At 41.6% G+C, this 14,216-nt stretch overlaps 4 protein-coding genes across 5 annotated transcripts; 1 reads left to right on the top strand and 3 right to left on the bottom strand.

Moving 5' to 3' along the window:
- Positions 1-37: 37 nt before the first annotated feature.
- On the top strand, positions 38-936 carry LOC148179851 (uncharacterized protein C3orf38 homolog). Its single transcript, XM_088030855.1, has 2 exons — positions 38-164; positions 211-936. Exons 1-2 carry the CDS (start codon positions 38-40, stop codon positions 876-878), a joined length of 795 nt encoding a protein of 264 aa, XP_087886981.1. The 3' UTR covers positions 879-936.
- Positions 823-2,355, bottom strand: LOC148179850 (dual oxidase maturation factor 1-like). The gene is made up of 5 exons (XM_088030850.1): positions 2,101-2,355; positions 1,999-2,056; positions 1,343-1,942; positions 1,175-1,294; positions 823-1,123 (listed from the first exon to the last, which is right to left on the bottom strand). The coding sequence occupies exons 1-5, from the start codon at positions 2,257-2,259 to the stop codon at positions 930-932; spliced, it is 1,131 nt and encodes a 376-aa protein (XP_087886976.1). The 5' UTR covers positions 2,260-2,355; the 3' UTR covers positions 823-929.
- A 141-nt stretch (positions 2,356-2,496) lies between these two features.
- On the bottom strand, positions 2,497-12,161 carry LOC148179849 (uncharacterized). Of its 2 annotated transcripts, none has more exons than XM_088030854.1 (4): positions 11,937-12,161; positions 11,499-11,862; positions 10,570-10,984; positions 2,497-3,086 (listed from the first exon to the last, which is right to left on the bottom strand). In XM_088030854.1, exons 2-4 carry the CDS (start codon positions 11,856-11,858, stop codon positions 2,851-2,853), a joined length of 1,011 nt encoding a protein of 336 aa, XP_087886980.1. In that variant the 5' UTR covers positions 11,859-11,862; positions 11,937-12,161; the 3' UTR covers positions 2,497-2,850. The 2 variants fall into 2 exon arrangements, with proteins under 2 accessions (XP_087886980.1, XP_087886979.1); XM_088030853.1 differs by lacking the exon at positions 2,497-3,086 and adding an exon at positions 9,214-9,819.
- A 203-nt stretch (positions 12,162-12,364) lies between these two features.
- On the bottom strand, positions 12,365-14,166 carry LOC148179848 (uncharacterized). The gene is made up of 3 exons (XM_088030849.1): positions 13,775-14,166; positions 12,951-13,527; positions 12,365-12,736 (listed from the first exon to the last, which is right to left on the bottom strand). Exons 1-3 carry the CDS (start codon positions 14,068-14,070, stop codon positions 12,440-12,442), a joined length of 1,170 nt encoding a protein of 389 aa, XP_087886975.1. The 5' UTR covers positions 14,071-14,166; the 3' UTR covers positions 12,365-12,439.
- Between the last annotated feature and the right edge of the window lie 50 nt (positions 14,167-14,216).

The raw sequence follows: 14,216 nt of genomic DNA, 5'->3' as shown, positions 1-14,216 counted from the left end.
GATCAATCGTTCGAAGCGAAACTAATCAGTTCTTGACATGTTAAATGTGGCCTCAAAAACTGGAATCACCGAAATTTTGTCATCTTTGGATGACCGCACTGTGCTGTCTTTGGCCACCACGGTGACCCAAGGTTTGCTGAAAAACAGGATTACCACTCGCGAAGGCAAGTTACCAGCAGTCACACCTTGTAAATAATCATTTTCTTATAGAAGCAGTAAACGCAATTTTAAATTATTCAGCAGATGCCCTGAGTTTTCTTCGCCGCAAGGCCATCACAAGAGAGGTTCTTTTAACTTACCTCCATGAAAGAAACGTCCCTGTTAATTTGCCGGTGACCAAGTCAGACCTAGTGCAAACAACTGCCAAGTTCTGGGATATTAAATATACTCAGGAAACTGTAGTAGAGAACACTAACTCAGTTGATAGCGGGTCTATTAACGAGTTGGCAGAGCAGTTTTCAAAGTGGTTTTACCAAATGCTGAATGGCAGTGGGAGTATGAACCATGAGCACTTTTATCCAGACGCTAAACTCCAAATCAACATGACCAACAATGGTCAGTGCACAACTGAAGTTGTTGATAGTGACCCTATTCTTATTGTGCAGAAACTTTTATTGTTGAGGACTAGTTTTAATTTATTTTTTAATCCAAATTTATCAGCTGGAGGAGTTGAAGGGAAGGTGGATCCCCATGGATTAGTATTAGTTTTAGTCTGTGGAACCTTACATATAGACGAAGCGTGTGTGGGTGTTTTTGAACAAGTTTTTGGATTAGTTAGAGACCCCCTAAAGGACAACAACTGGAGGATTAAGACTACCGAAGTTAATTTAAAAAGTCAGAGTGGTATTACTTCATTACCTGTTCTAACAAATTGTTAACACTCAGTATTATGTATATTTTTCAAAATAAGAATTGAAATATATTTTTCGTCACACATTTTGAAGATGTTTAGGCTTCTTGTTTCTGAGAACCGGAGGCCCCACTGTAGTTTTTCGTTTAATGTACACTGGTACGTACTCTTCGTCGTCTGCAACATTTGGCGAAAGTCTCGAATTGCCCATATTCATCAAAGGCAGATCGGTCTCGGGCTTCTTCTGTCTTAACTGGAGTTCTTCAGTTTTGGCTAACATCAAAGGGTTAAAAAAGTAACTTCGCGCGTTATTAGATAACTTACTCAAATATAAAACTTCGTCGTAGCTTTTCAACGGATCAACACCAAAAAATGTATAAAGAAATGTGTGGAACTGGGAATCTATTATAACCGCTGCTGTCGATATAACAAGACAGATGATTCCTGGAAAGCTCACGATATCATCCTGTTAAGACAAAAAAATAGAAAAACCTGAAGAAAATGTGAGCCAGTAGCTAGACCCGAATGATGTTTCCATAGTGGCGTCTTGAAACGGAATTACCAGAGGATTCGGGTTGCGTACAACCAACCACAACAGATTCGCTGTCAACTGTAAAATCCCACACAGCCCTAAACAATAAGCCGCGTACAAAATAACAGATCTAAAGAGAATCAACGAAAGCAACCAACAAGCGAACGCGCACCACATTACAACATGTGAGTACCATCCAGCAGCCCGATAAAATCTTCCAAATCTAAACCCTTCACCATCGATTACGAAATAATCGACCACCCATAAAATCGGCGTGGGAAGTCCTCGATACTGGGCGGCACGAAATTCTTGTTGAAGATGACCGGAAAATGGTCCGAAACCAAAACGCCCTTGGTCCCAAGTCCATTCGAATCTTTCATTGTAGTTGATTTTTTCGTTTTTGAGGGATGGGGGCACTTCGGAGGCTTTGAGGGTGACGTTAACGCTGCGGAGGCCGATTTTTATGCCAATGGACGCGTTTATTTCAGCTGCAGAGCCGGCTTTGTATGGGGTTCTTGTGGTGATGTGGGCCACCTCCCATTCTTGGCCGAAGTTGCCGACTAACAAAAATGTTGTCATTGAAACCTTGAGTTTTATGACGCTCATTTGTACTTACGTAAAAGAAACAGTCCTATTAGAAGGATCACAGTAATTCGGACGTACCGGAAAATGGTCTAAAACTCTTACTTAGGGGGGGTTTAACACCGTGATGTCTTACCTGTTGAATTTTCGATGTTGGTAAAGAACTATAGAAAGCTAAAATGAGGATAATGAATGCCGCTATAAATCCTGCTTCTAAGACATCCACAGTAACGGGTGTTTCATTGGGGCCATATTGCGTGGGGAAACGTTCATCTCTAGCGAAGTCGAACCACATTTTAGAAGAGGTAAATCACCACTGTCATAAAGAACACACCCAGGAAAACCCAAACTTCCTCTTAGTGAGATAAGATAAACAGCAACATTTACAATTCTCATGTTTATTTAGTTACTATTACAAAATGATCCCTTTTAACAATGAACAGTCACATTTTTAAACCCACCGTAAATGTGCCGTTGGAATTTATCACAATATTAGGTATTTACAAATAAAAAAACAATTAACAACAAAATTAAAGAAAAACAAAAAAGATTAGCAGCATTATTGGTACGACTTCGATACAAAAACGTACTTATTTGGTTTAATAATAAAAGCATAACAAATTGGAATGTTATTTTCTTTAGTACTACCGTTAACAATTACCCAGGTTGCATAGAATGTGTGAACTTTCTAATTTTAGCTACATTAGAGGTAGTTCTAGGTTCAACCTGCAATCAGTGTCAAAGCAATAAAACTAAGTGTATAATAAATGGTAAAATTTGTAAATAGCAGCCAAGAATGGAATGTTTCTACACTAACGCAATAAATAAAAGAAAACAACAAAACTCCCTAACTTCGCATAACTAGAATGAGCAAATAACTACTACTTTAGACCAGTGGGACCGCGCAAGCCGCCTCCACTTGCTGCTTACGATGGTGGTACATATGAACGCGCAAACAACTCCGATTTCGCATCACCTTACCACAAATGGTACAATCTAAGTTGCTGGGGTTGTCCTCGTGCTTGTCTCTAATGTGCACCTTCAGGTTGTAACGATTGACGAACTTCCTACAGCAGTATGGGCAATACACCAAGACTTTTTGCTCGGGGAAGAACTTGTCATCTGAAAAAATGTAAAATAGTGTCACGTTGGCCGAAAAATCAAAAGTCTCGCTTGTAACAATAACAATTTTATTGTGCACTATGAACACTCTCGTACTTCACAATTATTCACTTTACAGGACTTCCAAATACTAGACTATCTACAATCCTATCGCTACTCCCCTATATACAGATATTCCCCTACTACTAGCCTAATGCTGGAGCGCTGCGAGAATATTCGGGAGTTCCGCGTATGAATAAGAATTATTCCACGAACCGCTCGCTCTAGAGCAGAACGGAACGTTCCAGCGCTGGCGCTCGAAGCTTCCAGAATCTTCTCGTAACACTGCCCCCCTCTTAGTTCTGATCGTCCCGATCAGACCAAACACCTGATTCTCCGTGATATTTACAAAGTCTATTTAGATGAACTACTTTCATCTTTGAACGGGCGCTGCGTTGGATCCGATACACCACGTCGTTGATCCTCTTGATCACCTTATACGGTCCCTCCCATGTGGGTGTCAACTTCGGAGATAGGCCCTTCTTTCGCCGAGGGTTGAATAACCACACCAAGTCTCCTTCGTTGAATCCTTCATGATTAGCCGTCACATTATATCTGGACCGCATTCTGTCACTAGCCATTTTGATCCTCTGCCTCACAAGGTGGTGTGTATCCAGCAGGGTCTCTCTCAGGTTGTCGACGAATTCCGGTACTTCCTTTCGTTCCGCCCCAGGCGAACCAAGCAGAAGATCACAAGGGAGACGCAGCTCTCTTCCAAAGATAATCTTCGCTGGTGTTTCTCCCGTGGTTTCATGAATGGCAGCTCTGTAGGCCATCATAAACAAGGGCAGTCGACGATCCCAATCCCTCTGGTGCTCTTCCACTACCTTGGACAGATGTTCCTCCATCGTCTGGTTGAATCTCTCGACCATGCCGTCGGATTGCGGGTGCAAGGGTGTGGTTCGAGTCTTCCTAATTCCCAGCAGCTTACACATCTCTTGAAAAACGCCAGACTCAAAATTCCTTCCTTGATCGGAATGCATTTCGAGTGGAACTCCAAACCTGCTGAAGAAATTATCCACCAGGACTCGAGCTACTGTTGTGGCTTCTTGGTTGGGAAGAGCATACGCTTCCGGCCATTTACTGAAATAATCCTGCACAACCAAGATGTATTTGTTGCCGTCATCAGTTTTTGGAAATGGCCCGGCCACATCTAGAGCGATTCTCTCGAACGGGGCTCCCACGTTGTATTGTTTCATGCCTCCTTTAGTTCGCGTTCGAGGTCCCTTGCTCGCCCCACAAACTGAACATCTCCTACACCATCGTTCGACATCTTCCCGGCAGCCAACCCAGTAATACCGCTGCCTAATCTTACTTAAGGTTTTGTTCACTCCGAAGTGAGCGCCTGATGTTCCGTCATGGACCTCCTTGAGTACTTGGGGAACTCTATTCTTGGGCACTAGTAACTGGGAGGTTACTTTCTTCCCGTCTGCGCTTTCCCAAGCCCTTTTCAGTACCCCATTTTCTACTCGCAGTGAGTCCCACTGCGCCCACATCGCCTTCAACCCTGGACTCTTTTCCGAGACATCTTCCCAACGCGGCCTTCCATTATCCGTTTCTTTCCACTCCAGCAGTGGCCCAATTTCCTGGTCTGCTTGTTGATCCTTCCGAAGATTCTCCGTAGTCCAGTCATCATCACAACCGATAACCATCCTGTTTATCGGCAATGGCCCTTCAATCTTCGCGCACTGCTTGCAATCCTTGCAAGGTCTTCTAGAGAGAGCGTCAGCGTTATTGTGTTGCTTTCCTGGTCGATGTTTGATTTTGAAGTGGTATTGCTGCAGCCGCTCAATCCACCTAGCCACTTGTCCTTCGGCGTCTTTCATCTGTAGTAACCACGTGAGGGCAGCATGATCAGTCCTTATCAAGAACTCGTGGCCAAACAAGTATTTGTGGAAATGCTCTACAGATTTTACAACGGCCAGCAATTCCTTTCTTGTAGCGCAGTAATTTCTCTCTTGCTTGCTCAACACTTTGCTGTAATACTCGATCACTCTCTCTTCTCCATCCTGCACCTGCGATAACACCGCTCCAATGCCGATGTTACTGGCATCTGTGTCCAAGACGAACTTTCCATGAGTCCTGGGGTAGCTCAAAATCGGGCTAGTGCACAAAGCTAACTTCAGTCGCTTGAAACTGCTTTCGCAGTCTGATGTCCAGTTGAATGATGCCTTTGCTTCCGTTAGTTTGTGCAGAGGTGCAGCAATGTTGGCGAAACCTTCTACAAACCGCCGATAATACGTGCAAAGTCCAATAAAACTTCTCACATCGTGCTTGTCCTTGGGTCTGGGCCATTCCTTAATCGCCTGAATCTTATCTTCACAGGTCTTGATTCCTTCAGATGACACCGTATGCCCCAGAAACTCCACTTTCTTCCGAAATAGATGGCACTTCTTCGGATTAAGTTTCAAATTGGCACCCCTAAACCGGTCTACCACTTCTTGAAGGTTCTTCAGGTGTTCATCGAAGTTTTTACCCATGACCATAACGTCGTCTAAATAAACCAGACAAGTTTTCCATGTCAATCCACGCAACACACATTCCATTAGTCTTTCGAATGTAGCGGGTGCGTTGCAAAGCCCAAAAGGCATAACCGTAAAGTGGTACAGGCCACTTCCCGTGGAAAACGCTGTCTTCTCCTTGTCTTCGGGATGAAGTCCCACTTGCCAATATCCACTCTTCAGGTCTAAGGTTGAGAACCACGTCGACCCTGACAGAGTTGTGAGAGTGTCGTCAATCCGGGGTAATGGAAAACTGTCTTTCTTGGTAACATCGTTGAGTTTTCGGTAATCCACACAGAATCTTGTACTACCGTCTTTCTTGGTTACGAGCACAACCGGCGAAGACCAAGGACTGTTGGATTCTTCAATAATCCCTTCTTCTTGCATGGATTTTACCAACTGTTCGGCCTGCTCTTGCTTCGCCCACGGTAACCTTCTCGGTGCCTGTCTGATGGGTTGATGGTCGCCCGTATTGATTCTGTGTTGAACGATGTTCGTTCTTCCTAATGGTTCATTCTCAACGGCGAACACGTCCTTATTCTTCTTGATGAAAGCCTGCGCTTTAAGAGCCTCTTCTTCAGAAAGGTCACTCGTGTCTACCTCCAGCTTTAACTTTTTCACGGTCTTCACGTTTTTCTTTGATGGCTGTGCGTCACTTATTCTGGAGATCGGAACACACACAGCAACTAGATCGCCCTTCTTGATCGTGACTGGAGTAGGGTTGATATTCGCCACCCGCACAGGTATTTCTTTCGTCACTTTTACTAGTGTCTTTCCAACAAGAATTGGTTTTGTCATGTCTCTGGTCGGTTCAATCATTCCAACGCAGCTCCCAAAGTTACTTCCTAAACGCACACTTATCACTTTCTCGCTGTTCCCATCCACACAAGTATTTTCACAGGCGAACGCTTTCACTCCATCTTCTTTTACTTCTGGGGTCGATAACACAAAGCTTTCGGTTCCAATCTTGAGGATCTTCTCGTTGTGATTAAAGGAAATCCCATGTCGTCCAATAACATCCATTCCCAGGATCATCTCATCCTCAATTCCTGCCACCAGCACCCGATGCCGAAACTTCATACCTCCCAACTGGACCGTGACCTCTGCCTCGGCACTTACTGTGGCGACATCTCCCGTGACTGTTTTTAAAATAGCACTCGTTGTCTCCAGAGATGTCCTGTTGTCCAACATGTCCTTTCTCACAAGGGAAACCATGGCTCCGGTGTCGACCGTCATCTTCACTTTTCTCCCATTCACACTTCCTTCAATTATCAAACTCTCAAAATTCCCCTTCAAACGCATAACGGAAATAACTTTGGGGCTTGTGCTCTCCCCAGCCAGTGTGTGCCCCTTGACACTGCTGGGCTTTAGTTTTCCGACTGCTGAGGACGTGACTGGGGACCGTTCTGGTCGTTCCTAGGAACAACCCTACAGTCACGTTTAAAATGGCCTGGTTTTCCGCAACGATAGCAGGTCTGGCTAGTTCGCTGCTTCAGTGCCATCCGTAGCTCCCTGTTTTCCTTGAGGATGTCGTTTAGCTCGGCTTTCGTGACGAAAGCGGTAGGTGTTGCCTCTTCTTCGTCAATACCCACACCTCGAATTCGTCGGTAATCGGGGACGTTCACAGAGCTCTTGAAAACGGCTTCCACCTCTAGAGCGCGCACCAGAGCTTCTTTTGCGGAGTGATAGCTGCCGAGTCTGACCGTTCTTTGTATTTCTGAATCTCGAATCCCTTGCAGGAACGTATCCACAGCTAGTTGTTCCACAAAATTCGCCGGAGCCGAAGGGTAGGCGAGCAAAACAAGGCGCTTGACGCTTGCCTCAAATTCCTGCAGAGACTCTCCAGTTCTCTGCCGCCGCGTCTTGAGCTCTGAGACGTATACTTGCTGCAGGTGTTGGTTTCCAAATCTGGCCTCTAACGCTGCCATCAGCTGGTCGTACCGCTCTTTGTCTCGACCTGGAATTGTCTCTAGCAAGTCCAGAGCCGCCCCTCTCAAGGAAACTATCAGAAATGAGGATTTTTCTTCTTCCGACCATCCATTTTGTTTAGCCGCCACTTCAAATTGCAGCTTGTAATTGTCCAGTGAAGTCGACCCATCGTAAGTCGGGGGTTTCATTTCTTTCGTTGTGGTCAGGCCGGTCCTATTTGGAACTTGACGCCTCACGCGTAGCAACTCATTTTCCACGTGCTGTTTAAATCGCTCCAGATCTTTGACATGTACTTGCACTTCGTCTTTGACGCTTTGCAGTTCTTCTTTAACGCCTCCTATGCACTCTTCTACTTCCTCTCTGACGCCTAGTAGTTCCTCCTTAACGCCTCCTAGGCACTCTTCTACCTCTTTTTGAATTTCATCGACCTTAACCATAATGGTTACGTTCATGTTTTGTTCCATGTCTTTAAGCTGATTCAGGATTGCTGCATTCTCTGTTTGCCTTCTTTCTTCTTCCTCTAATTTTTCTTTTTGTCTTCTTTCTTCTTCCTCTAATTTTTCTTTTTGTCTTCTTTCTTCTTCCTCTAATTTTTCTTTTTGTCTTCTTTCTTCTTCTTTTTGTCTTCTTTCTTCTTCTTTTTGTCTTCTCTCTTCTGCTTCATGTTTTTCATTTTGTCTTCGTTCTTCTTCTTCCAGTTTTTCTCTTTGTCTTTTTTCTTCTAAATTCGTAATCAACTTTTGTTGGGTGTCCATTTTCGCCATCATCGAAGCCATCAATTCTTGCAGCGCCTCCATTTCTGCGGCTTGCTGTCTGGTTTGAACAGGCATAAAAATTGTCCACAATCAGGTAACAATGTCACAGTCCGGTAATGTCACGAATTTTCCGATCGAAAATTCCAGAATTTTCTCGATCACAAGACTGGGCGGGATCCCACTATCTGACACCAGTTGTCACGTTGGCCGAAAAATCAAAAGTCTCGCTTGTAACAATAACAATTTTATTGTGCACTATGAACACTCTCGTACTTCACAATTATTCACTTTACAGGACTTCCAAATACTAGACTATCTACAATCCTATCGCTACTCCCCTATATACAGATATTCCCCTACTACTAGCCTAATGCTGGAGCGCTGCGAGAATATTCGGGAGTTCCGCGTATGAATAAGAATTATTCCACGAACCGCTCGCTCTAGAGCAGAACGGAACGTTCCAGCGCTGGCGCTCGAAGCTTCCAGAATCTTCTCGTAACAATAGAATGAAATTATACACATTAAACAAATTTATATTACCTTATAACGTAGTATTTACAAAACCCCAGCACACCAACAACCTTAAGAAAGACAGTGACACCGAGTCGCGGTGCCAGAGTCTATAAAACACGGACACTAAAAGGGTTTAGATTTTTGATATGCCATGGAGACCACTAGAATGGTAAATTGACATTGAGCTATTTTCTAGTGGGCTCCACGGCTATATTGTTTTTAATGTTTAATCTCAAAGTCGCTACGCAGTGTTATCAACTGATTTCAAAATTTCAGAGCCTATTCAATGATTTTTTTGGAGTTTGCAAAAATTCTGAACCGAGTTTGATCCTACAGAATGTTATCTTATCGCTGTATAAACATTTTTATGCGAATGGAAATAGGAAAAAGTGTGTTTGAATAATCACTTTATTGACATGACAAACTTACATAAGGCACCTAATAAAATACAACGAAATTTAATATAAATCACCATAACAGTTATATAATAACAAGACAATAAAAAATTAAAACCTAGAGTTTGGGTAATTGTGTAAGAACCAATTTCATCACACCGAACGAAAATGAAATTAATTCTTCAAGTCAAAAAAAAATAAAATAATAAATCCTGACTAGTAAAACAAGAACTAAAAGAAAATGTCATGATCTTAGGTCAAAATGGTTAAATATAAATAAATACAAATTCTAAACTAACACTTGAAAAACAAACGGGATTTCTCTACCTTCACCCCAATTTTGTTTCACCAAAGCTTCAAGCTTTCACTTCAACTTTTTGACTCAGTTCGTTCATCTTGGGAAAATGAAACTTGGCAATGTGTTTTCTTAAACTTTCCGTATTTTTGTATAACTGCGAGCACATGACACAAGCGAACGGCCCGGCATCCTCTCCGTGTATATTTTTTTCATGGGTTCTCAAATGGTCTCTTCTGGAAAACTTTTTGTAGCACTTTTCGCACTGATATGTGTGTCTGTTGATGCATTTCGTTTCGGATTTCCCTAAATTCAAGCAAGAATTAATTTTTGGTCAACAGCGAACATGAATGGCATGCGAGTAGTTCTTACTTTGTACGATCCGGGGGCGGCAGCGGTTAACAAGGAGAAAGAAAACACAGTGTTAGTTGGAATGTATATTGGGCATTACGTTACAGGTTGACTTCTATGTACAGAGCGAAACTAAAATTGGCAGGTTTTAAAGTACCCCGTTGCATTTTTTCCCGCAAGTAAATTAGTACTGGGTTAGTAATGTCTTGGAGAAACTAGAGAGCTTTAAAATCTGCCACAAGTACTTTTGATTTTTTTTTGAAAGTTTATAATAGTATCACAGTTTGCAAGATGATAACGATTACACGCAACACTTTACGCTCAACTTGAATGTTTTGTGTGACATTTACTGTTAATTGCTTTGTGTACTTAAACGGTTAAGATGGAAGTTTACGGCGTAGTGAAAAGTGTTGCGCGTAAAAATGTTATGATCGCTTCTTCTCAATGTTTGTTCATTAGCTATTAGGGAGAGAATTAGTCATTAGGTACACAAACACTCTACTTACCATGCAAAGAAACAACGCAAATTAAAAAAAATACACAAAAAAAACACAAACCGCGGAACGACTGCAATGACGCCTCAAAACTTATCGTTTCTTGTAAACCGAGTTGAAAAAGCACAAATTCAAGCGTAAATAAAACGTTGTAATAAGACGAAATAAAAATAAAATGGAAGCCAATACATGCTGATAAAATAACACTCACCTTGGTCACTCAAAGTCGAATAGCTGGATCCTACACTTGTAAAATTATTTTCTAATATCTGTTTCAAGTCATCTTTGGTTTCTTCCATATCTGTGGTACTTTTCTCATGTTTAAAAAGTGATGTCGGAAAGTCGTTCTCTTCATTCCGACTATTTGATTCATTCTCAACTTTCACAGGCTTTGGGACAAAGTCAGACTTTACCCTTTTTAGGTTTGAGTTTTGGACTGAAGATTTAGCTTGTCGTTTTACGGTAGTTGATGTATTTTGAGTGGGTGTAGGAACTCGAGGAGTTGAACTGTGCTGCGGGAGCTCCACATCAGAGTCCATCAAGTGTGGAAACTGAGTTAAATCGGGGTCGTCATCGTTGTCAGGAATTGATTCTGACTTATCGTCTTTACGGGAGGAAGTTTCGCTCTGGAAGGAAGCCAAAGTCAGTTTTCTCCAAAGTGGAATATTTCTTTAAACTCTCGAAAACAAGACATAATTTTTTATGGTAAAAATTACTTCCAAATTCAAATTTTATTAAAAGTACACTTTCAAATATATATTATAATTTACTTGAAATTCTAATCATTTGTTTTTCTCAATGCATTATTTCTACCAAATTTGAACGTTCTACGTCAACTCCTTCAAATTGCTTCTTTTTTTTAAATGAAGTGTATTAAGCTTTTTTATTGTAAACACAAACACGGTAGCGCAAACAAACCGAACTTTTTATGGAATTTTTTGCAGTTTCTGCTTGGAAGCAAGAAAAGTACAAATTTTACATCAAAGAAAAGATTTGGCAGGTTTCAGTTCAACATGTTAATATGTTACACAAGTGTTCATAAAATCAGCAATTTCCAATGTAATTTTCAGATGTTTTGTCTGTTGGACTTGCAAAACAATTTTATGTGTAAACAGAATTATCTCATGGAAAATTACTCACCGAATCATCGCCAGTGAGTCCTTTGACCTGAAGAAGTTCCGCAGTTCGTAAAAACGTCGCCAAATTATCCCTGAGTACATTTACCTCCCCCATGTACATAAATTCAAGAATATCTTTCATATTATTATGGGCAACATCCTTGAGGATAACAATTGGATGTTTACAAGGATTAACTTTAAACATTTGTTTAAAATACGGGCTGCAAATCGAAAGAACAACTTTATGAGCTTGAAAGAAATGCCCATCCACAGCCAACGTAACATCCACCATTTCCGACGATTCCAGTAATTCATGGAAGCCTGTAGTGAGGTTAGAATGGAAGTTGTTCCAACGCAAGGAGAACTGTTCAGTTGTGGCCATTTTGCTGAAAACAAGGATGCAAGTTGAAGACGCCATTCTGATTAAAAATAAGTCGAGAAAAATAGGTCGCTTACTCACCCTATTTGTAATTATTACGAAGTAAACGATTTAATCACCAATTTCTCACTTTTTAGGGGGTTTTCGAGGGTGCAACTGCCAGAATTACATAACACGAGGTGTTTTTCTCGGCACGAAACTTGAAAACACGACTGCAACCCTAATTATTCATTTCCGGGACCAATCCGGGCATCCGGGATACGTGATTGACTGATGACAACCTTCCGAACTGAAAACAGAACTGCCAACCGCCGCTGAAATAAAACCAATGGCGCTACTTTTTGAAAGCGAAGCTCTATGAAATTATTTCTTAGAAATGTAAGGAACTGGAGATTTTGAATGTTTAAATTACCTTTTGAGGCTTCGCTTATATCTCTAAAGCACTTTTTTCGAAATCTAGTAATTTAAAATTTAATTCCAAAAATCACCAAAGGCGCAATTTTTGAAAGTGGATCTTTATTCTTATCAAAACTATAATACGATAATACGGAATTACAATAAAATACTGCGACTTCGGACAATTATCACTTTGTGCTAGACCAGTCTGAGAAACTCTGTCGTGACACCACTGGTGGTAGATCCTCCTGGCTGAAGACGTCGCGTCTTTTGGTTATCACTCTTTTGAGAATGTCGGCGACGCCCGTATTTAATAACGCGTTTATGCAACTACTGCTTGATGACTGAGGTGTAGGTTTTAATAATTGTTTTTGTTTATGAATTTCTTGAGGATCCATGGCGTAGGAGTAGGAGCGCTCACGGGGAGGAGGTGCAATGTCCTCTTTGGAGTTTTGGAAAAATTGCGTGATTTTCTTGACCGATTCCTGAAAAGTGTTTAATATTATCATTTTTAATCAATTAATTATACTATTACACAACTAGGGGGTGGGACGTTCACAGGTCGGGGGTTTTAGGAGATCCTGAGTTTTCTTTTTAATTTCTTTTTGGGATTAATGGGTGCACGTATTTCGGTCAACAAATCAGAAATTAACTGAAAGTTTAGGAGTCACATTCTCGTCAAACTAAGCCAAAACTCACTTGTAAAGTGTACGGCTGCGAATAATACGAATCATTTTTGGAATCATCAAACTCTTCCGTCCTTTTGAGTCCATTCTGCAGAATCTCCGTGATCCTCTGCGAGCACTTGATCACCTCGTTTACTTCATCCACCGAAAACATGACTTGTTCCATTGCCATTTTCTCGGTAAATTCCCGTTGTGTGCTGCACGTACTCTTGGCATCCGACATTTCATCACCGGTACGATCTTCGTTGGAAGTACTTAGATAAGGACTTGACAAGTACCGAGTTCTTGCACTGTTATAGTTCAGCCAAAAATTGTTCCACTCACCCACTTTATTGTCAACGTCTGCTGTTTCAGCGTTACTGTTGGCGCTTCCGAAATATTCGCTGTTGACGCTTTCTATCCAACTTAGATAACTAGAACCAGGACTCATCAACGTTTTGTCATCTTTGATTTCGGTGGTACTGCGAACGGCGTAGTCAGTGCAGTCGGATGATGATGATTCCATTGAACTACATTCACGGCTAGGATACAAAGATGCAGTGGAGAACGAGCTCTTGGTTTTATACTCAGAGATCGATTCGAGGCTGAGTCTGTGGAAAAAATACAATTAAGAACAAAAAAGAACTGCAGGTCTGATTACGTTGGTTTGATCGAAGAGTTGAGTTTGTACTTTTTGTCATACAACAAGGAACTATCACTTTTGGACGACAATACGAAGTTGTTAATGAACATCATTGCAACTTCTCAACACGATAATTTAAGAAGATTTTAACAAAACTGCTCAAAACATGACCGACAATAATACTGCGTGTCATTTTGACGTATTGTAGTACTGACCTGTACGTACTGTCCAAAGACTTCCTGGAGTACCGATCAGGCACTGGATGCAACTCTGGACTTATCTTCGGCGACTTATTTAGCAACTCTTCTTCTCCATTCACACTCAACTCCTTATCAATCTTCTTCGCCGCTCTTCGTACAGTTCCAGTACGACTAAGCAGTGGTGCCGAGGACCCAAATAAAGTCAAATCCGTAAAATCACTACTATCCCTTAACATGACCGCTTGGTTCGGTGAACTGCTTGAAGATTCCGAATGAGAATTGGAGTTTTTGGTACTGCCATTGTGCGACATAGTCGATGATGTCGTAGCATTTATTATTTTTGTTTTATTCCATTTAGAATAGAACAGATACTTATTTTTTCCACTGATGATTCAAAGAGACTGAGGGGTAGCAGCAGGTGTGTGATTACGCTTCAAAAGGTGCGAGTCTCCATGCC

This window comes from Gnatocerus cornutus, chromosome 2 (assembly GCF_029298725.1).
Source record: "Gnatocerus cornutus isolate USDA-ARS CGAHR chromosome 2, icGnaCorn1.1, whole genome shotgun sequence".
Taxonomy (NCBI): domain Eukaryota; kingdom Metazoa; phylum Arthropoda; class Insecta; order Coleoptera; family Tenebrionidae; genus Gnatocerus; species Gnatocerus cornutus.
The sequence above is the reverse complement of the archived record's forward strand: the minus strand, read 5'-3'. Positions and strand labels throughout refer to the sequence as shown.

Bases quoted from the DNA above. Each gene is read 5' to 3' on its own strand.
- LOC148179850 (XM_088030850.1), bottom strand. From the start codon at position 2,259: ATGTGGTTCGACTTCGCTAGAGATGAACGTTTCCCCACGCAATATGGC. The intron at 2,057-2,100 runs GTAAGACATCAC...TAAGAGTTTTAG, and splicing joins CAACATCGAAAATTCAACAG to ACCATTTTCCGGTACGTCCG. The intron at 1,295-1,342 runs GTTTTTCTATTT...TGAGCTTTCCAG, and splicing joins CTGGCTCACATTTTCTTCAG to GAATCATCTGTCTTGTTATA.
- LOC148179848 (XM_088030849.1), bottom strand. From the start codon at position 14,070: ATGTCGCACAATGGCAGTACCAAAAACTCCAATTCTCATTCGGAATCT. The intron at 13,528-13,774 runs GTCAGTACTACA...TTTTTTCCACAG, and splicing joins TCTTTGGACAGTACGTACAG to ACTCAGCCTCGAATCGATCT. The intron at 12,737-12,950 runs GTGAGTTTTGGC...AACACTTTTCAG, and splicing joins CGCAGCCGTACACTTTACAA to GAATCGGTCAAGAAAATCAC.
- LOC148179851 (XM_088030855.1), top strand. From the start codon at position 38: ATGTTAAATGTGGCCTCAAAAACTGGAATCACCGAAATTTTGTCATCT. The intron at 165-210 runs GCAAGTTACCAG...ATTTTCTTATAG, and splicing joins CAGGATTACCACTCGCGAAG to AAGCAGTAAACGCAATTTTA.
- LOC148179849 (XM_088030853.1), bottom strand. From the start codon at position 11,858: ATGGCCACAACTGAACAGTTCTCCTTGCGTTGGAACAACTTCCATTCT. The intron at 10,985-11,498 runs GTGAGTAATTTT...GCTTCCTTCCAG, and splicing joins GACTCACTGGCGATGATTCG to AGCGAAACTTCCTCCCGTAA. The intron at 9,820-10,569 runs GTGAGTGTTATT...GCTTGAATTTAG, and splicing joins TTCGACTTTGAGTGACCAAG to GGAAATCCGAAACGAAATGC.